Here is a 20,098-nt window from a genome sequence, read left to right on the forward strand (position 1 = left end):
CCGGTGCCATCTTTTCCTGCCTGGGGGTCCGAGGTTGCGGAGGAGCTGTGCAGAGTAGATACCTCTGGGTGGTCCCCTGCTGTAGCCCACCAGGCTCAGCAAGGTGAGAGCTATCCATCGGCATATAGATTGTGGGTGAGAGAGTCCTGTATATCAGCCTGCCAGAGCTGGGAGAGCACAGAGCTCAGCTGTAACAATCCTATAGGCTCACCTGAGTCAGAGGACTGCTGGCCGGAGGTAGGAGTGGAGCCCAGTGGCAAAGACCGCAGGCAGTTAGTAGGTGCTGGATAACGGATGGACACAGCGTAGTACTCTGATGAGGACACGGGTTCACCTGAGGTGCGGAAACTAAGTGCTGGTTTTCACTAGAGCCCCTGATGGTGGGGATAGACTGCGCTGCAAGCTAACACCAGGACGCGGTCCTCAGGATCACCCAGCCAGGCAGAGGGCAGGTTTGGTCCGAAGGCGGAGGAGCAGACAAGGGATAACCAGAGAGAAGTCGGACAAGCCAAAGGTTGGGGCGGGCAGCAGTAAGCGTGGTCAGACAATCCAGATTGGCAACAGAGGTAGCAGTTCAGTAGGTAGGGACAAGCAGAAGAGTAGTCGGTAGTCAATTCCTGGTCAGCGTTGGATTTGTGGTAATAGATAAGAGCAGCAGGTGAGGAGTAGCTTGATCAAGGTTCAGGAGCTCAATAATCAGCAAGCTTGAGTGCACAGGGCTGGACTTATATAGGGAAGTACCAGGTGTCAGGAATCAAGGGTGATGAGCAAGGCTTGGCAAGACTAAGGTTGAAATAATAGGCTTCAGGGAAGAATGTTCAGGGAAGAATGTCCAGAGAGGACGGAAGCCTAGTAAGCAGGGCTACCGCCTGGGATGTGGCTGCTCACAGGTTCGAATCCCGACAGTACTCCCCCCTTCCAAGGTGACCTCCGGCACCGCAGGGGCAGGCTTATCGGGGTGCCGTTGGTGGAACTCTTTAACCAGTCTGGGGGCGTGGACGTTTTCTTCTGGTTCCCAGGAGTTATCCTCGGGAGGGTAGCTCTCCCACCCAATTAGGTATTGTAGTCTTCCCCGGTGGATCCTGGAGTCGAGGATCTTTGCGACAGCATATTCTTCTTCACCCTGTACCCTCACGGGTGGTGGAGGGGGCGATTGGTGACCTGTGAAGGTGTTCTCCACGTATGGCTTGAGGAGGGAGCAATGGAAAACAGGGTGCACCCTAATGGAGTCTGGAAGATCGAGCCGGAACGTGACCTCGTTAATTTGCGCGGAGATCCGGAATGGACCCATGTATTTTTGGGCCAACTTTTTGGAGGGGACCTTCAATCTGAGGTTCCTGGTGGACAGCCACACCTTGTTTCCCACATGGAAGTCCGGGGTGGGTCTGCGGCGTCTGTCTGCTCCCTGTTTAAAGCGCCTCTGGGTGAGCTGGAGGTTGTTTACAATGTTCTTTTGTGCCTCCTGTAGGGTTTTTAGGCGTTCGGCCACTGCTGGGAGGGTGGAGGCGACGGGTAGGTGGGGAATGAATACTGGGTGCAAGCCTGTGTTAGCAAAGAAGGGGCTGTGCTTGGTTGAGCTGTGCTCCGCATTGTTGTAGGCGAACTCGGCCGTGGAGAGATGGTCAAGCCAGTCATCCTGCAGGTGGGAGCTAAAACAGCGTAGGTACTGCTCTAGGGTCTGATTAGTTCTCTCCGTCTGCCCGTTTGACTGAGGGTGGAAGGCGGAGGACAGGTTCACTTTAACCCCGAGCGCCAGGCAAAAGTTCTTCCAGAACTTAGAGGCAAATTGTACGCCTCGGTCGGAGACCACGTCGTCCGGGATCCCATGCAGCCTAAAGACCTCTCTGAAAATAAGATCGGCCGTCTGTTTGGCGGTGGGTAGGCCTTTGTAGGAGATGAAATGGGCCATCTTGGTGAGGCGGTCGACTACGACCAGGATGGTGTTCATCCCTTTTGAAGGAGGAAGGTCTACCACAAAGTCCATGGAGATCGAGCCCCAGGGGCGGGAGGGAATCGGGAGAGGTTGTAACAGACCCACGGGAGAGGAACGAGGAGTCTTATTGCGGGCACAGACTGTGCACGAGGAGATGTACCTCTTGATGTCCTCCTTGTATGTTGGCCACCAGAAGGAGCGGGAGAGAAGCTCCTGGGTCTTTCTTGTGCCTAGATGGCCGGCCAGCTTGGAGTCATGGTTGAGTCTGAGTACTTCGAGCCGTGCGATTTCTGGTACATATAACTGTAGGTCCTGATGAAACTAATGGCCGTTCTTAAACGTAAGGCTGACATTCCTTGTGGGATGGGCAAGGAAGGTGTCATTTTCGTATCCTTCTTTGATTGTGCCCAGGAGTTCTTTAGAGTAGGTGACCCCTACGACCCTTCTCTCGGGTAGGATGTTGTTTTGGCCCTTGTTACTCTGCGAGGGCTCGGAAAACATTCTGGAGAGGGCGTCAGCCTTACCATTCTTTGATCCGGGGCGATAGGTGATGAGAAAGTTAAAGCGGGAAAAGAATAGGCTCCATCTGGCCTGTCTGGCTGAGAGTCTCTTAGCGCTGCGGATGAACTCGAGGTTCTTGTGGTCAGTTAGTACGATTATGGGGTTGGTGGCTCCCTCCAGCAGGTGTCTCCACTCAGAGAAGGCATCCTTGATCGCCAGTAGTTCCTTGTTACCGATGTCATAATTCTTCTCGGAGGGGGATATCTGGCGGGAGAAATATGCGCACGGGTGTAGTAGCATCTTCTCCCCTGTCCGTTGTGACAGAACAGCCCCCACCGCGGAGTCAGATGCATCCACTTCGACTGTAAATGGCAGCTCGGAGTTTGGGTGGATTAGGATTGGAGCAGAAGTGAAGAGGAGTTTCAACTTGGTGAAGGCCTCCTGTGCATCTGGTGTCCAGGAGAAGGGGACTGATTTCTTGGTGAGTTTGGTAATTGGTGCTATGATCTTGGAGAAGTTCCGGATAAACTTCCGATAGAAATTGGCGAAGCCAATGAATCTTTGTATCTCCTTCTCGTTTCTCGGAATGGGCCAGTTCATCACGGCTTGGACCTTCCCCGGGTCCATACTTAGGCCCTCTGGGGAGATGATGTATCCGAGGAACTGAGTGGTGGTTCGCTCAAACTCACATTTCTCTAGCTTGATATAGAGAGAGTTCTGTCGTCTCTGTCGGAGTCTCTGCAGTACCCTGCGGACGTGTTCGCGGTGCTGCTCGAGGTCTTCGGAGAAGATCAAGATGTCGTCCAGGTAAACGACTACAAACAGATCGAGCATGTCCCTGAGGACGTCGTTAATGAAGTGCTGGAAGGTGGCGGGAGCATTGCAGAGTCCGAAAGGCATGACTAGGTACTCAAAGTGACCATAACGTGTCCGAAAGGCGGTCTTCCATTCATCCCCAGGGCGGATTCGGACGAGGTTGTAGGCCCCTCGAAGGTCAAGTTTGGTGAAAATCTTCGCTGCCCGGAGTCTCTCGAGGAGTTCTGAAATCAGTGGGAGTGGATACCGGTTCTTTACGGTAATGTCGTTAAGCTTCCTGTAGTCAATGCAGGGACGCAGGGAGGAGTCTTTTTTCTCTACAAAGAAAAAGGGGGCTCCCGCAGGGGAGGTAGAGGGCCGGATGAACCCCTTCCTTAGGTCCTCGTCCAGGTACTCTTTCAAGGCCTTGAGTTCAGGCTCCGAGAGGGGGTAGATATTGCCAAAGGGTATTTCAGCCCCGGGCAACAGTTCTATAGGGCAGTCGTAGGGCCGGTGTGGTGGCAGCTTGTCTGCGTTTTTCTTGTCGCAGACATCCTGGAACTCGCGGTATTGAGGGGGTAGCAGATCCTTGACGGATAGTTCAGAGATGGTGGTGTCTTCGGGTGGAAGAATGGGTTTGTGGGAGCAATTTAGCGAGCAGAACTCGGACGGGAACCGTATGCAGCGGGTTTCCCAGTCCACCGAGGGGTTGTGGGTGGCCAACCATGGGATGCCCAAGATCACTGGGAACTTCGGGGAGGCGATCAGCGAGAAGTGGATCTTCTCGTGGTGATCGGGTTCTATAAGGAGTTGTAGTTCGATGGTCTCGTGAGTCGCCGGCCCCGAGGAGAGTGGGGATCCGTCGATGGTTTCCAGGTCAACAGGGGCTGCCTTGATTGTCAGTGGAATGTTCTTTTCGCGGGCGAAGGTTAGGTCCATGAAGTTGCCTCCTGCCCCAGAGTCTAACATCGCAGAACAGGGGAGTTGTCGCCCCTCGATGTCGATGAGGATGGGGATGATGAAGTGGGATCCATGAGCCGCCATGTTGTTATCTTCAGGGGCTGCTGGCGGGGTTGGAGTCTGTGATTGCTCCTTTAGCTCCATGACAGCAATAGTTCTTCGAATCTTATTGGGACATTTGATGGCAAAATGACCCGGCTCTCCACAGTAGAGGCAGAGGTTTTCAGCCAGCCGTCTCTCCTTCTCAGCTGTGGATAGAGACCTCCGTAGTGCGTCGACCTGCATAGGTTCAGGTGCTGACTGGGGGTCGCGCTGGGCGGTAGAGGAGAAGGAGTAAGTGGGTCTGTGGTCCGAGGACCAGAATCTTTCCCTCTTCCTCTCGGAGAGTCTTTGATCTATCCGGATGCATACTTGAATAAAGTCATCCAGATCGTCCGGGGCTTCAACTCTGGCGAGTTCTTCTTTTATTGCTTCGGACAGGCCTCGCCGGAATTGGCTCCTCTGTGCTGCTGGGTTCCAGGTGGTGTCCGTGACCCAACGGCGAAATTCGGCGGTATATTCGGCGACGGAGCGTCTCCCTTGTCGCAGACTATGTAGTCACGCCTCGGCCGTCGCACAGCGGTTGGAGTCACCAAAGACTAGGCTCATGGCGGTGATGAAGTTGGTTAGGTTGTCCAGGAGCTGATTGTTAGACTCCACGTATGGCGACGCTCATGCTAATGCTTCATCCGACAAGAGATTGATCATGAATAGCACCTTCTTTTTATCGATGGTGAAGGGGGCCGGGTTCATCTGAAAATAGATGCCGCATTGGTTCAGAAATCCCCGATACTGGCGTCTGTCACCGCCGAATTTTGATGGGAGTGGCATGCGGGTGTCTGCGGCCGCGCTGCGGACGTCTAGGAGTTGCCTCTGTAGTTCAATAATCTCCTGCTGTTGGCTTTTGACTACTTCTTGGAGCTGGGCAAATTTCTCCTGATACGTAGTACCGAATTCTTGAAGTTCAGTGACCTGTCTACACAGAGTGGTCATTGCGGACTCCATAATTATGGCTGATTATTCTGTAACAATCCTATAGGCTCACCTGAGTCAGAGGACTGCTGGCCGGAGGTAGGAGTGGAGCCCAGTGGCAAAGACCGCAGGCAGTTAGTAGGTGCTGGATACCGGATGGACACAGCGTAGTACTCTGATGAGGACACAGGTTCACCTGAGGTGCGGAAACTAAGTGCTAGCTGGTTTTTACTAGAGCCCCTGATGGTGGGGATAGACTGCGCTGCAAGCTAACACCAGGACGCGGTCCTCAGGATCACCCAGCCAGGCAGAGGGCAGGTTCGGTCCGAAGGCGGAGGAGCAGACAAGGGATATCCAGAGAGAAGTTGGACAAGCCAAAGGTCGGGGCGGGCAGCAGTAAGCGTGGTCAGACAATCCAGATCGGCAACAGAGGTAGCAGTTCAGTAGGTAGGGACAAGCAGAAGAGTAGTCGGTAGTCAATTCCTGGTCAGCGTTGGATTTGTGGTAGTAGATAAGAGCAGCAGGTGAGGAGTAGCTTGATCAAGGTTCAGGAGCTCAATAATCAGCAAGCTTGAGTGCACGGGGCTGGACTTATATAGGGAAGTACCAGGTGTCAGGAATCAAGGGTGATGAGCAAGGCTTGGCAAGACTAAGGTTGAAATAATAGGCTTCAGGGAAGAATGTTCAGGGAAGAATGTCCAGAGAGGACGGTAGCCTAGTAAGCAGGGCTACCGCCTGGGATGTGGCTGCTCACAGGTTCGAATCCCGACACTCAGCAGCACATGTCTTCAGCCAAGCATCTTTGGCCACGCCCCCCGAATACACTTAAAAAGTATGTCAGTGACCACCCAAATATTTACCCAAAACATCACACAATGGTTTAGATAAAGAGGTAGGGCTGAATCATGGCTAGTCCCCCTCTAGCAACCACTTTAGCTGGCAATGATATAATTAACATTCTAATTAAGAATATGGGGGGAATAACGTAAAAAATCAATAAAAAGAGTATATCAGGCAGTGGGCTTGTACGAAGATAATAAGGTAAAAGCATAGTAGTGTAGCAGTAATTATTATGCATCAGTACAATAAAGCCCATTACCTACAAAAGGGTACTATACTGTGGGGAACAATTAAAAAAGGGGGGAACATGGGACTTTATATGAAGTGTGTGGACATGCGGTTGGTAATAAAAAAAGTTAGATCACTGGTAAAAGAACAACACAGGTTTATTAATGCATATAAACTTGTATAGCATTGCATCAATTGCATAGTACATACATATAACATTCCAGATCATGGTACAGTGCAGGGCGTAATATTGAGAACACATGATGTGATTAAATTGTACATAAAGTCCGAGGTAGCTATGGGTACATAAATGTAAAGTCCAAATAATAGTAGGGTAGATGCATCGGTAATGAGCTCGACGCGTTTCGTGGACATATCCACTTTATCAAGAGCAAGTGCATCATAGGGTATATATACATAGCAAATAGGGTCAGTATGCAGAAATGGAAGAAAATCATGTGGCATGGGTCCAGAAGGCCACACATCCACGCCGGGAGCTGTGGGAGCCCACCCAGCGACCCGCATGGGGCACACCAAGAGGACATTCATAGAAAGGAAGTGTAGCCAAGATATTGACTGGGGGGCGGTATCGTATTAGCAGTCACCAAGGTTATCTGTAAGGGTGAGTACAAAAATATATATAAGTATTCCAGAATGGTGACATTGAAATAAAGTGGCTTAGAACGATGAAAAGTAATATGTAAGAAGAGTGAGGAAAGTGGTATACCGAAAGGGTGATAGTAGTGGCTAATGCCAAAAAAGTATGGTAGTAAGCGTGTGGAAAAATGGGCGTGCAAAGGGTAGATGTGAAGTACAGGGGAACCAACAATTATTCCGATAGAAAAGTAACACCAACCAAGAGACCCGAAAGTGAAGGTGAAACCAGAAAGGGTAGTGAACAAGAAGAGAGTGTCCAAATGAAGTACCCGGATCGGCCATGGTGAAGCTCCCAACGTCACGTCCACGCCATGCATGGGAAGGAAGCCGCCGCCTCCCGGACAAGGCATCATCCCGGATGGAGGCGAGCAGTCCTCCCCATAAATGGGCGCGAGGTTGAAATCACGTGCCGAACGTATTGGCGTCACATGACGTCACGCGTGCGGCCATGATGGCGTGACGCCGATGCGCAGTGATGGAGCCGCCCACATCGCCCGCGTCCAAACAGGGCGAGGGGGAGGAGGGAGGCCGCCAGAGCGCATCGCAGCTCCCGGCATAGAATACAACCCACTGATTGGACCATGTAGAGCAAAAAAGTCATGTCACTGTACACACTGTAATAATATATTATATAGGCAGGCAATAGAGCCAATAAAGAGGTAAAATGCAGGCAATTTTGGCTTTGCACGCCCACTTTTCCACACGCTTACTACCATACTTTTTTGGCATTAGCCACTACTATCACCCTTTCGGTATACCACTTTCCTCACTCTTCTTACATATTACTTTTCATCGTTCTAAGCCACTTTATTTCAATGTCACCATTCTGGAATACTTATATATATTTTTGTACTCACCCTTACAGATAACCTTGGTGACTGCTAATACGATACCGCCCCCCAGTCAATATCTTGGCTACACTTCCTTTCTATGAATGTCCTCTTGGTGTGCCCCATGCGGGTCGCTGGGTGGGCTCCCACAGCTCCCGGCGTGGATGTGTGGCCTTCTGGACCCATGCCACATGATTTTCTTCCATTTCTGCATACTGACCCTATTTGCTATGTATATATACCCTATGATGCACTTGCTCTTGATAAAGTGGATATGTCCACGAAACGCGTCGAGCTCATTACCGATGCATCTACCCTACTATTATTTGGACTTTACATTTATGTACCCATAGCTACCTCGGACTTTATGTACAATTTAATCACATCATGTGTTCTCAATATTACGCCCTGCACTGTACCATGATCTGGAATGTTATATGTATGTACTATGCAATTGATGCAATGCTATACAAGTTTATATGCATTAATAAACCTGTGTTGTTCTTTTACCAGTGATCTAACTTTTTTTATTACCAACCGCATGTCCACACACTTCATATAAAGTCCCATGTTCCCCCCTTTTTTAATTGTTCCCCACAGTATAGTACCCTTTTGTAGGTAATGGGCTTTATTGTACTGATGCATAATAATTACTGCTACACTACTATGCTTTTACCTTATTATCTTCGTACAAGCCCACTGCCTGATATACTCTTTTTATTGATTTTTTACGTTATTCCCCCCATATTCTTATGACCAGGGATGGAGGCATCTAGCCCTAATTAGGCAGAGCCTCATTTAAAGTCCCACCCTCTGAACTTCGGTTCAATTTTTTGTAACATGCTAATTAACTTAGCGCCTACACCATCCTAGGTGGAGTAGACAGAAGGCTAGTAGGCAAACAATAGGTGACACAATTAACCATCTGGACAATCAGGGATCTTTCCAGGTCAGACTTTCCGGCATCGAGCTTGCAAAGGACAATACACATTATCCTAAGTATAAACACAGAACACCTTATTATACAGAGAATAGCAGAAGACCCCAGTAGCAGACTGTCGGTCTCCTACATTGAAGTACTTGGAATCCACATCTAAGCAATGCTTTCATTATTCAGAAGTTAATGACTTCATTGCAAAGGTCTACAATAATCTATGAGGCAAAGTTCTGCACGGTGGGGGATATTTAAGGGCCATTGTTGAGGTCTCATTCAGGGGCGACACACATTGGATATATGCGCTTGTTTGGTAGGCGTTTTTCTTCACTTCTTACTCATTTGGGCTCTATCTCTATTGTGATGTTTTCAGGCCAAGGGGACTCAACACATATTTGACATAACTCTCCCTGTTACCGAAAACAACTTTGGGGCTTATGCTTTTTCTTCCTTCAATATTACAAGCCTTTCCCGTTTGGATTGCTCATTTTTGCTACAACCAAAATATATGCCCTTCCTTTTGGGTAAGGGATTTTTGATCTTATGGGATGTGATGGATTATATTATATATATCCACTGTCCTTTACATTTATTATTATTCTATCTTTAGGTTTCACAAGGGAATCTTTATTCTTTTGGTTGAATGGTCAGTTCCATTGACCAGGCTGTTTATCGAGATCTTTTATATTCTATTTTACAAGCAAGATGTACAATTTCCCTTTACTGTTAAAAGATACTTACTACTTATGTACCCTCTTGCTAAGGATTTACTATCAGTAATATTTGGTATATATTTTTTAAATTATAACCCCATCTTTCAAAAGCTACTACTACATATACATTTTTCTCATCCCATATTAGATAAAGAGCGACCTGCGCTTTGGCTTTAAAATTTTCCCCTGTGTCCGCCACAAGCCTTTTGCCTGTGTATTTTGAGAAGGTTTGTCTACCACCAGAACCATATCTCTACTTCATATTGTTTCATGTTATACGACATCATTACTAATATTTTTCTTTGTTTATTTTAAGATTAAAATTGTCTGTATACGGTCCTGACGAAGCTTAGCGTGAAATGCGTTGACCTTTGAACAGATGTATTCTCGTACCCAAAAAACTGAAGATAGAGGGGGCTAAAAGAGGTGCATGGAAAACAGCCAGCCTCCAGTTTGATGTACTCACCCTCCAGTCTGCCAATAAACCAAATAAACCTGTCTAACAATGTAGGTTAAAAACGGGGGTTTAGTTGACACGCATTTGCAAACGCATGTGTAAGCTGCAAGGCGACTTCACGGCACCCTGTGTAACTTGCAGTCCTAACACTAATGAATCTGAGTGTCTCCACAGTAGAAGCACATGGTTGCTAGTAGATGGATGGGAAACAGGTGGGACTGGAGGTTGTCCAATCCTCCCCCAACCTGCTCCCATCTATGACTGTTCTAAATGTATCATAGCTGTAATTGGCTGTGTTGTAACAATGGGGTGACTAGCTGCAGTAAAAACACACAATGGGACTTTAAATGAGGCACCAGCCTGTAAGGCACAATGTCTCCATCCCTGATTGCAATATAAACAGTTTGGGACTTTAAATGCGTCACAGGCAGGTCGTGCTTTGCATCTCCATCCCTGTATATGAAAAAAAACAGAAGATAAAGTGGACTGCATCTACCAAAGACACTAGCTTCTCAGCTAGTCGATTTCAGTTTTCACCCCATTGTTACAACACAGCCAATTACAGCTATGATACATTTAGACCAGTCATAGATGGGAACAGGTTGGGGGAGGATTGGACAACCTCCAGTCCCACCTGTTTCCCATCCATCCATTAGCAACCTGTAAGATCCTGCTACTTTCTGTACCTTCTAGCCTCTTACTTCCGGGTTGCGTTCCACCATTCAGGTAGGTGGAACGCATATAGCTGCATGTCTCTTTAACAACTGATGATGTCATCACTAGGCGCCGCTCTGAGCGGCTATTTCAACCGACGGTCTGCACTCACAAGGTGTTCGTGCAACCGCTCATTATACATGCCTGACTGACACTGCCGTATCCTCCAGCTATCTTCCCTATACCTGGACTGACCGGAGCCTCGCTACCTGATCCTTTACCTCGCTACCTGATCCTTACCCTCGCTTACCAGCTTGTGATAAGTGCCCCGCAGGGGATCCCTTCCTACCAAACCACTTGCTATATCTTTCTGCATATTAAGAACTGTTACTAAACTCTAGGATACATGCTCTTCTACATCTATCACCTGCATCGTTACCTAGATTGCTAGCTCTTGAGCCTACTACCACCTGTAACCTATATCCTTGTATTTGCTTAGCATCTCCTGTACACTTCATCTGCTATCACCTACCACCTGTTACTTGTACATGATTGCTATCTCTCCTGCATACTATCTATCACCATCTGCTATCGCTCCTGCAACATTACTACCTGAGTGCTTATCATTAGTTGCTATCACTACTCAGCCTATTCCTTCAGTATCTCACCTCAATACTATTGCATAGATATCTATCACTCCAACAACATCTTATCTGAGTGTTTGTGTATGTGCATACTGAAACAGGCTGAACCACTATGATGAGTCAGGAGAGTTGGATAAGGTGATTCAACACATCTCTACAAAACTACTGAGTGGAAATTCTGCAGCTGCAAATCCAGTTCACAGAAACAAACCCCAGAGCGTTACACAACCATGTGCTTCTACTGTGGAGACACTTAGATTCATTAGTGTTAGGACTGCAAGTTACACAGGGTGCCGAGAAGGGGCCTTGCAGCTTACACATGCATTTGCAAATGCGTGTCAACTAAACCCGTTTTAACCTACATTGTTAGACAGGTTTATTTGGTTTATTGGCAGACTGGAGGGTGAGTACATCAAACTGGGGGCTGGCTGTTTTCCTTGCACCTCTTTTAGTCCCCTCTATCTTCAGTTTTCTTATATGCAGGGATGGAGACGCAAAGCATTACCTGTTTGTGTCTCATTTAAAGTCCCAAACTGTCCATAATTTTCATGTATTTTCATACCCATACACTTTTGATATACCGTATATTACACTTCTATTGTACACATTCAATTATTATGTTCTTCTATGTTTGATGAGCTGGACCTTTCTGTCTGGTCAGTCTCATCATTTTAATGTTTGATGTATGGTTATCTTTTTCATGATGTGCCCATAAAGTCCACATATATGTACAGTTGTTTTATACAACTACTTTTCTCTTCTTTTGCTGTTTAGGATTATGGCACGCTTTTGATAGCTCTTTTTCAACAAAGTTCCTTCAATGTTCAATGATTCTGATACCGTGGAATTAATATATCATAGATTTCTTGAAGGTAATTGTGGAAAAATATTACTGTCCCATTTGAAGTAATCAAACCCATATTCTCAGTGTCCATTAAGTAGTTGTCCATCATTTTCTCGGTCACCCTGTGCCCCTAATAGACACAGGGTGACTTACACATGAGAGGGGCCTAGGGTCCCAGAGTCTGTGTGTCTTGAGGAGACATGGAGTTAAATCCAAAGTAACATTACTCCAAGGGCATCCTCCCAGCATACACCTCACAAAGAGTAGTGTTCCCTTAAATGCCAGAGCCCATAGTCAGTAGGCAAGAGGTTAGCCTGCAGTCCTCTCCAAGAGCCTATGTCCTGAGTGGGTTTGTCACATTTGGCAAGAACCATCTTTCATAAACCCATGCTGTACTACTAATTACTACTAATGATGCTATTTTAATCAGTAAATTCTTGGATATAGTCCCTTATCATCCCCTAAAATAGTTTACATACTATTGATGTTAGGCTGACTGGCCTGTAGTTTCCAGGTATGTATCTCAGGCTTTTTTTAAATATTGGTACTATGTTAGCTTTTTTGCCAATCAGCTGATACCATTCCAGTCAATATGCTTTCCTAAAAGATTAGGAATAACGGTCTAGCAATGACCTGGCTAAGTTCTTTGAGGATTCTCGGGTCTAAGCCACCTGGTCCTGGTGATTTGTTCACAATAGGTTTTACTATTCTTTTTAAAACACTGGCTTCTGTTAGCCTTTAAGGGTACATTCATTGCCCTGTTACTAACTATACCATCTTGTCTATTATACCTCACTTTTTTCATTGTAAAAACTAAGGAGAAGAATATGATTATTACAGTTGCCTTTTTCTTGTCACTTGTAACCAGCTTCCCTTGATCATCCTGTTTTAGAGCCAATATGCTCTGACTTTGGTTTTTTTACTATGTATGATAGAACCGCCCAGCACCCAGCTTGGGCACCTCCATCAAGATATAGCTTCCTCCAGTCTGGAACCACGAACCAGATATTATAGCTGAATATTGCACCCAAGATACTAGACGACACTAGCCTAGGTGCATGCTGGAACTGGAACTCACTTTATTAAAAATTCAAACAGAATATATAGCACACAAGATCAGGTGAGGTGTTGATAACATGTTCTTATAAAATGCAAACTGTAAACAGGAATATAATTAACATAGCTAAGGAACAGCCAAGCTAAACATAATGCTAATCTACATCTAGCAACTAATAGCTGACAGTAATCTTTTTAACATGAACTAATTAAACAACTAGTCACCTAAACAAACCTAGGTGCCTAGACTGTTCGGCACCCAGCCCACTACCCTGACCATACAAAGTACATTACACATTATCATAGGCATAAGCATATAACATCCCACAATGGTTCCATAACAAGGTAAAGTGGACACAATATTAATCACAAGAGAAGAGCAGACAAACAGAAACAATAGGTGACTCAACTAACAATGGGAATTCACACCTAGGAGGCACACAATGGGAGAGACATACTTAACAATAAACACATAACACCTTAATAAACAGACTATATGCAGGAGACCCCAGCATGAGGTTGGTTTGAGCTGATTATATTAACATCTGCTTTAAGTCTCACAGTCTAAAGCAGTCATTGCTAGTTTGGGCACAAAGTACCCAAATCTGTGTGTTTCAGGGAGACATGGACCCAAACCTAAGCAAGACCTCTCCAATGGTCCCTAGACACACACCAAAGCGTAGTGTACCCTTAAAAGCCAGGGCCCCCAGTGAGTAGGCAAGAGGCCACCCTGCAGCCAACCCCCCCCCCAAAAGCCCCTTTCTTGGTTGGTTCTGTCACACTGAAAATATATGTAGCACCCTACAGATAGTTGCCACGTAAAACCATAGTGGGCCTTGTCTGCTTAACAGCAGGGCTGTGATTATCTAGCCAGGGCATCAGGGCTTCCAGATGTGCCTGCTGAGGGGAGAAGTATCCCCACTGGCTCCTGTGAGAGGCTTCTCATAGGGCAGTGTGGGAAGCCCAATCGGGGGACACATTCCAGCTTGTAACTAGCCCAGAAGGCAGATTATGCTTCAAGGGATTCTGGGAGTGGCTATAAGTTGGGGGGAAGTGCGTGGCACGGTGTCTTTGGCGGGAGCAGAGTCCCAGGAAGGAGAGTGCGGCTGCCTCTCCTCCTGTCTGAGGAAGGTGGATGTCTCGAGGTGTCGCCTGAGAGTCCAGAGAGTGCTGAGTTGAGCTGAGGGGATCAGGTGTGCCGAGAGCCTGCGGAGAGAGGGGTCCAGTCCCAGGAAAGCCTATACAGGTCGTGAGTACTGAGGATTGCCCCTGGGGGTCTGCCTAGAGTCAGAGGGGACCACTCCGGAAGAGGTTCGGGGATCCAAGGTCAGCTAGCTGCAAAGGCGGTACCTAGGTTGAGGACCCTGAGGTGTAAAGGGGGTACATAGACAGTGGACCCTGAAGAGTTCAAGGAGCAAAGGGGGCACCTGCAGTCTGGGCCCTGAATTGTATTGCGTGTTCCAGTTACAGTGTTGGCTATTTGGAGTTCTACAAAATACTGCCTCAAGCTGTACCAGGCGGGGGAAAAGTATTCAGAGACTTACACAGTGAAGCAGTGTCAGGAGTTCTACAATTCTCAGTCTTGGATCTACTGGACTATAGGTCGTGGGTTTCAACACTTCCTCTGTTTTACAGAGAGTTCTCAGAGTCAATGAGCGTTGGCTGGCGCTGGCTAGCGTCAAGGAAGCGCCAACAGGCATTTTTCCAGGATCAAAGTCCCAATTGTAATTAGTTCAAGCCGAGAGGAGTATCCCACTCATTCCCTTCTCCCATCCCCTTAATTTATAATAAAAACCACAAACAAAGATGCCGGAGTTGTCACTCTCTCAATTATCACACCTGGGGACTCAGCTCACGTGGGCTGGAGATGATTCCGGTACTAACGGCAGACCCACATCAGGCCACAGGCCTGGAAACCTTGCTACATATATTTTTAAAAAAATGTAAGATTCTTTTTACTCACCTCAGCTATGCATCTCTTGTGGTCTGTTTTTGCTGCCCGAATTGCGCTCTTTCATTGTTTAGAGCATTCTTTGTAGTGCTTGAATGTTGACATTGTCCCCTTGTATTTTTTAAAGACCATTTTTTTTTCTCTTTAATGTGCCTTTTTACACTAGAATTTTGCAACCCAGGTTTAACCTTAGTTCTTTTATATTTGTTGTTATATTTGTGAATACACTGGCTAATGCCAAAGCATATACCCTGAGATCTGCTGGGCCTTTTGATTTTCCTAATGTCCCATCTCCTACAGCCAAAGCATGGACCCAGATATCTGATGTGCATTTTGATTTGCCTAGTGACCAACTTTCTAGAGCTGAAATATATATACCCAGAGGCAGTGGCGGCTGGTGCTCAAAATTTTTGGGGGGGGGGGCGCAAAAAGAAAAATGTAATAGGTATTGCTTCGCACCAAATACGCAGTAAAAAATTGCGTGACTTTGAAGTCATGGTACAGGCATGGCACAGGTGATGGTATAGGCATGGCACAGATATGGTATAGGCATGTCACAGGTCATGGTACAGGAGATGGTACGTGCCCCCTTTAATGCAGAGATCAGCATGCGTGCCCCCTTCAATGCAATGAACACTGTGCTGTGCCCCTTCAATGCAATGAACACTGTGCTGTGCCCCTTCAATGCAATGAACACTGTGCTGTGCCCCCTTCAATGCAATGAACACTGTGCTGTACCCCCTTCAATGCAATAAACACTGTGCTGTGCCCCCTTCAATGCAATAAACACTGTGCTGTGCCCCCTTCAATGCAATGAACACTGTGCTGTGCCCCCTTCAATGCAATGAACACTGTGCTGTGACCCCTTCAATGCAATAAACACTGTGCTATGCCCCCTTCAATGCAATAAACACTGTGCTGTGCCCCCTTCAATGCAATAAACACTGTGCTGTGCCCCCTTCAATGCAATGAACACTGTGCTGTGCCCCTTCAATGCAATGAACACTGTGCTGTGCCCCCTTTCAATGCCGAGACCAGCGTGCGTGCCCCCTTCAATGCAATGAACACTGTGCTGTGCCCCCTTCAATGCAATAAACACTGTGCTGTGCCCCCTTCAATGCAATAAACACTGTGCTGTGCCCCCTTCAATGCAATGAACACTGTGCTGTGACCCCTTCAATGCAATAAACACTGTGCTGTGCCCCCTTCAATGCAATAAACACTGTGCTGTGCCCCCTTCAATGCAATAAACACTGTGCTGTGCCCCCTTCAATGCAATGAACACTGTGCTGTGACCCCTTCAATGCAATAAACACTGTGCTATGCTCCCTTCAATGCAATAAACACTGCGCTGTGCCCCCTTCAATGCAATAAACACTGTGCTGTGACCCCTTCAATGCAATGAACAATGTGCTGTGACCCCTTCAATGCAATAAACACTGTGCTGTCCCCCCTAAATGCAATAAACACTGTGCTGTGCCCCCTTCAATGCAATGAACACTGTGCTGTGCCCCCACAATGCAGAGTTCAGCGTGCGTGCCCCCTTCAATGCAACTGTGCTGTGCCCCCTTCAATGCAATGAACAATGTGCTGTGCCCCCATCAATGCAGAGTTCAGCGTGCGTGCCCCTTTCAATGCAGAGCACCACAGCATTGTCCCCAATGATTGCAGAGTGCCCACAGCATTGTCCCCCAATGATTGCAGAGTGCCCAATGCATTGTACTCCAATGATTGCAGAGTGCCACAGCATTGTACCCCAATGATTGCAGAGTGCCCACAGCATTGTACCCCAATGATTGCAGAGTGCCACAGAATTGTACCCCAATGATTGCAGAGTGCCCACAGCATTGTACCCCAATGATTGCAGAGTGCCACAGAATTGTACCCCAATGATTGCAGAGTGCCACAGAATTGTACCCCAATGATTGCAGAGTGCCACAGCATTGTACCCCAATGATTGCAGAGTGCCCAAAGCATTGTCTCTCAATGAATGCAGAGTGCCCACAGCATTGTACCCCAATGATTTCAGAGTGCCACAGCATTGTACCCAAATGATTGCAGAGTGTCACAGAATTGTACCCCAATGATTGCAGAGTGCCACAGCATTGTACCCCAATGATTGCAGAGTGCCCACAGTGTTGTACCCCAATGATTGCAGAGTGCCCACAGCATTGTACCCCAATGATTGCAGAGTGCCACAGCATTGTACCCCAATGATTGCAGAGTGCCCACAGCATTGTACCCCAATGATTGCAGAGTGCCACAGCATCGTACCCCAATGATTGCAGAGTGCCCCCAGCATTGTACCCCAATGATTGCAGAGTGCCACAGCATTGTACCCCAATGATTGCAGAGTGCCCACAGGTTCTGTCAAAATGAAAGCAGTGAGCCTGGAGGCAGAAGGGCATATCAGGTAGCATAGAAAGTGACTGAAGCAACTAATGGGCGAGCAACAGTGCCTGGACTTGCAGGAAAAAGACGTGACAGCCGGCAGCCTCAATGCTCCACCTCTGTTCAGCACCAGAAGAGAAAATAGCAGCTGGCTCCATTTAAAGTCTTCAACAGGAACAGCAAGTGAGCAACTGCCATTTTGTCCTCTCTGCCCAGCAGGGGCAGAACTTTTAACAGAAGCACTGCAGTGTTGCAAACTGCACCACTTACCGGTGGTGGTCTGGACGGATGGATCCGATTCCGGTCCGGTGACTCCGGTCTCCTCTCCGCTCTCTGCCGGGGCCGCCGTCACTCCCGTCTCCCGCCGTTACCGTCCGTCCACTAGTCTCCGACTCGGTGCGGCAGCGTGACTGACGCACGCGACGTGATGTCAGCGGGGTCAGTATGGGGCCATGGGATGTCCTGGATGATGATTGGTCCAGGCTGTAGACTGGACCAATCACAGCCAGGATATCAGAAAGTGGGGGTGTCCAATCGCAAAGACTTGCGCCCAGGTTACGCCCCCAGAAGGCAGCCAATCGGCGCCTCTTCTGGGACGTAAACCCCACCCCCCCCTAGCCACCAGTGCCATCACAGAGGCCGGCAAACCCATTTTTTTTTTTTTTACAACTTTATTTGTTCGCTTTGTAATTTTTTTTTTCTTTTTTTTTCTTCTTTTTTTTAGGGGTAGGGGGGCGGCGCCCTGGCACCCCCTATGCACGGGCCGCCACTGCCCAGAGGTCTGCAGGGCCTTTTGGTTTGCCCAGGGTCCAACCTCATACCACCAAAACATATACCCAGAGATCTGCTGTGCCTTTTGGTTTGCCTAGTGTCCAACCTCCTAGAGCTACAGAATATACCCAGAGATCCATTGTACCTTTTTATCTGTCCAGTGTTCAACCTACTAGAGCTTAAACATATACCCAGAGATCTGCTGTGCCTTGTGGTTTGCCTAGTGTCCACCCTACTAGAGCCAAAACATATACCCAGATATCTGCCGTACCTTGTGGTTTGCCTAGTGTCCACCCTCCTAGAGCCAAATCATATACCCAGAGATCCGCTGTGCCTTGTGGTTTGCCTAGTGTCCACCCTCCTAGAGCCAAAACATATACCCAGATATCTGCCGTACCTTGTGGTTTGCCTAGTGTCCAACCTCCTAGAGCCAAAGCATATACCCAGAGATCTGCTGTGTTTTTTCTCTTACATTGGAATCATCAGAAGATTTGAGGGCAACTTACATTAAGGGGACACACAAGAGATCACCAGCTGTCCTCCTGTTTGATGTAATGTAAAAAATGCTGCAGAATGTTTCTCGTACAATGACTTCACCTCATATTTTTATGTTTTCAGGTAATGAAACTAAGGGGAACTCAACCCAAACAATCAAGGTCTACACACTGAAAACAAAGTTTTTAAATGAAATTAAAGAGTATATGGACACCTGGTGGGTGACAAAGTTTGTGCCCTCCATCTATACTGTGGTTCTCGTTGTGTCTCTTCCTCTCAATATAATGGCGATCATCGTGTTCTTGGTGAAGGTGAAGGTGAAGAAGCCGGCAGTGGTGTACCTGCTGAACCTAGCTGCTGCTGATGTTCTCTTTGCTAGTATCCTTCCTTTCCACATCGTGTACCGATTCTCAGGAAATAACTGGATGCTGGGGGAAGGGATGTGCCGATTTGTCACTGCCGCATATTCTTGTAACATGCGTGGATCCATCCTGCTGATGACGAGTATGAGTTTGGACCGGTTCTTGGCTCTGATCTACCCGATCCAGTCCCTTCCCTGGCGCACACTGAGACGAGCCTGGCTGGTGTGTGGCTGTATCTGGGTGATATCGATGGCCAGCACCGTGCCGATTCTCATAGCGCAACAAACCCGACTATTTCCCAGTCTAAATATCACAACTTGTTATGATGTTCAGGATGCCGAAATGGCTGAAAGGTTTCATATATATCTCTATTTCCCCATTTATATGGCACTTTTATATTTCTTACCTTTAATTATTACAGCCTTCTGTTACATTAGAATCATCCGCACTCTCAGCGCTCCGAGCATGGGGGGTGTCCAGAAGAGATCCCGAGCCGTCTTCCTGACTGTAGTAGTGCTGTGTGTGTTTGTCTTCTGCTTTGGCCCAGCCAATATTATTTGGTTCATGTTTTTCCTGCAGAGCAAAGTCAGTAACTTCCTGTACATTGTCTACATCATCAGTGTCAGTGTGAGCAGTGTCAGTTGTTGTCTGGATCCTCTGATCTATTACTTTGCATCCTCGCAGTGGCAGAGACACGTCTACACCCTGCTGGGATGTAAGAGAGGACATACACCACTAGTAAACTCTACAAATGGGACGCTAGAAACCACCTGAAATTTCCAGGCTTCTAAACTGAGCTGATATTTCCCCCCATCCTGTTTCTCCTCTCCTGAAGTTACCATTGAAATCAATAGCACAACCATTGGTCCCTTCATGCATGCCCAGGTTCTAGGTGTAATCCTAGACTCTGACCTCTTCTTCAGACCTCATATCCAGTCCCTGGCTAAATCTTGCCCCCTTAACCTCCATAACATTTTCAGAATTTGCCCCTTTTTACCTAATGACACCACAAAACAGCCTATTCATCTCTTACCTTGACTACGGCAACTCTCTTCTTCTTGGCCTTCCTCT

The 20,098-nt window shown here is 47.5% G+C and overlaps 1 protein-coding gene across 1 annotated transcript; it reads left to right on the top strand.

The window, feature by feature from the left end:
* Positions 1-18,778: 18,778 nt before the first annotated feature.
* On the top strand, positions 18,779-19,801 carry LOC309566534 (proteinase-activated receptor 1-like; the record flags this gene model as incomplete). Its single annotated transcript, XM_082271710.1, has 1 exon — positions 18,779-19,801. The coding sequence occupies one exon, from the start codon at positions 18,779-18,781 to the stop codon at positions 19,799-19,801; it is 1,023 nt and encodes a 340-aa protein (XP_082127836.1).
* Positions 19,802-20,098: the final 297 nt, after the last annotated feature.

The sequence above is a fragment of the Pelophylax lessonae genome (assembly GCF_965119305.1).
Source record: "Pelophylax lessonae genome assembly, chromosome: 1".
NCBI classification, from domain to species: domain Eukaryota; kingdom Metazoa; phylum Chordata; class Amphibia; order Anura; family Ranidae; genus Pelophylax; species Pelophylax lessonae.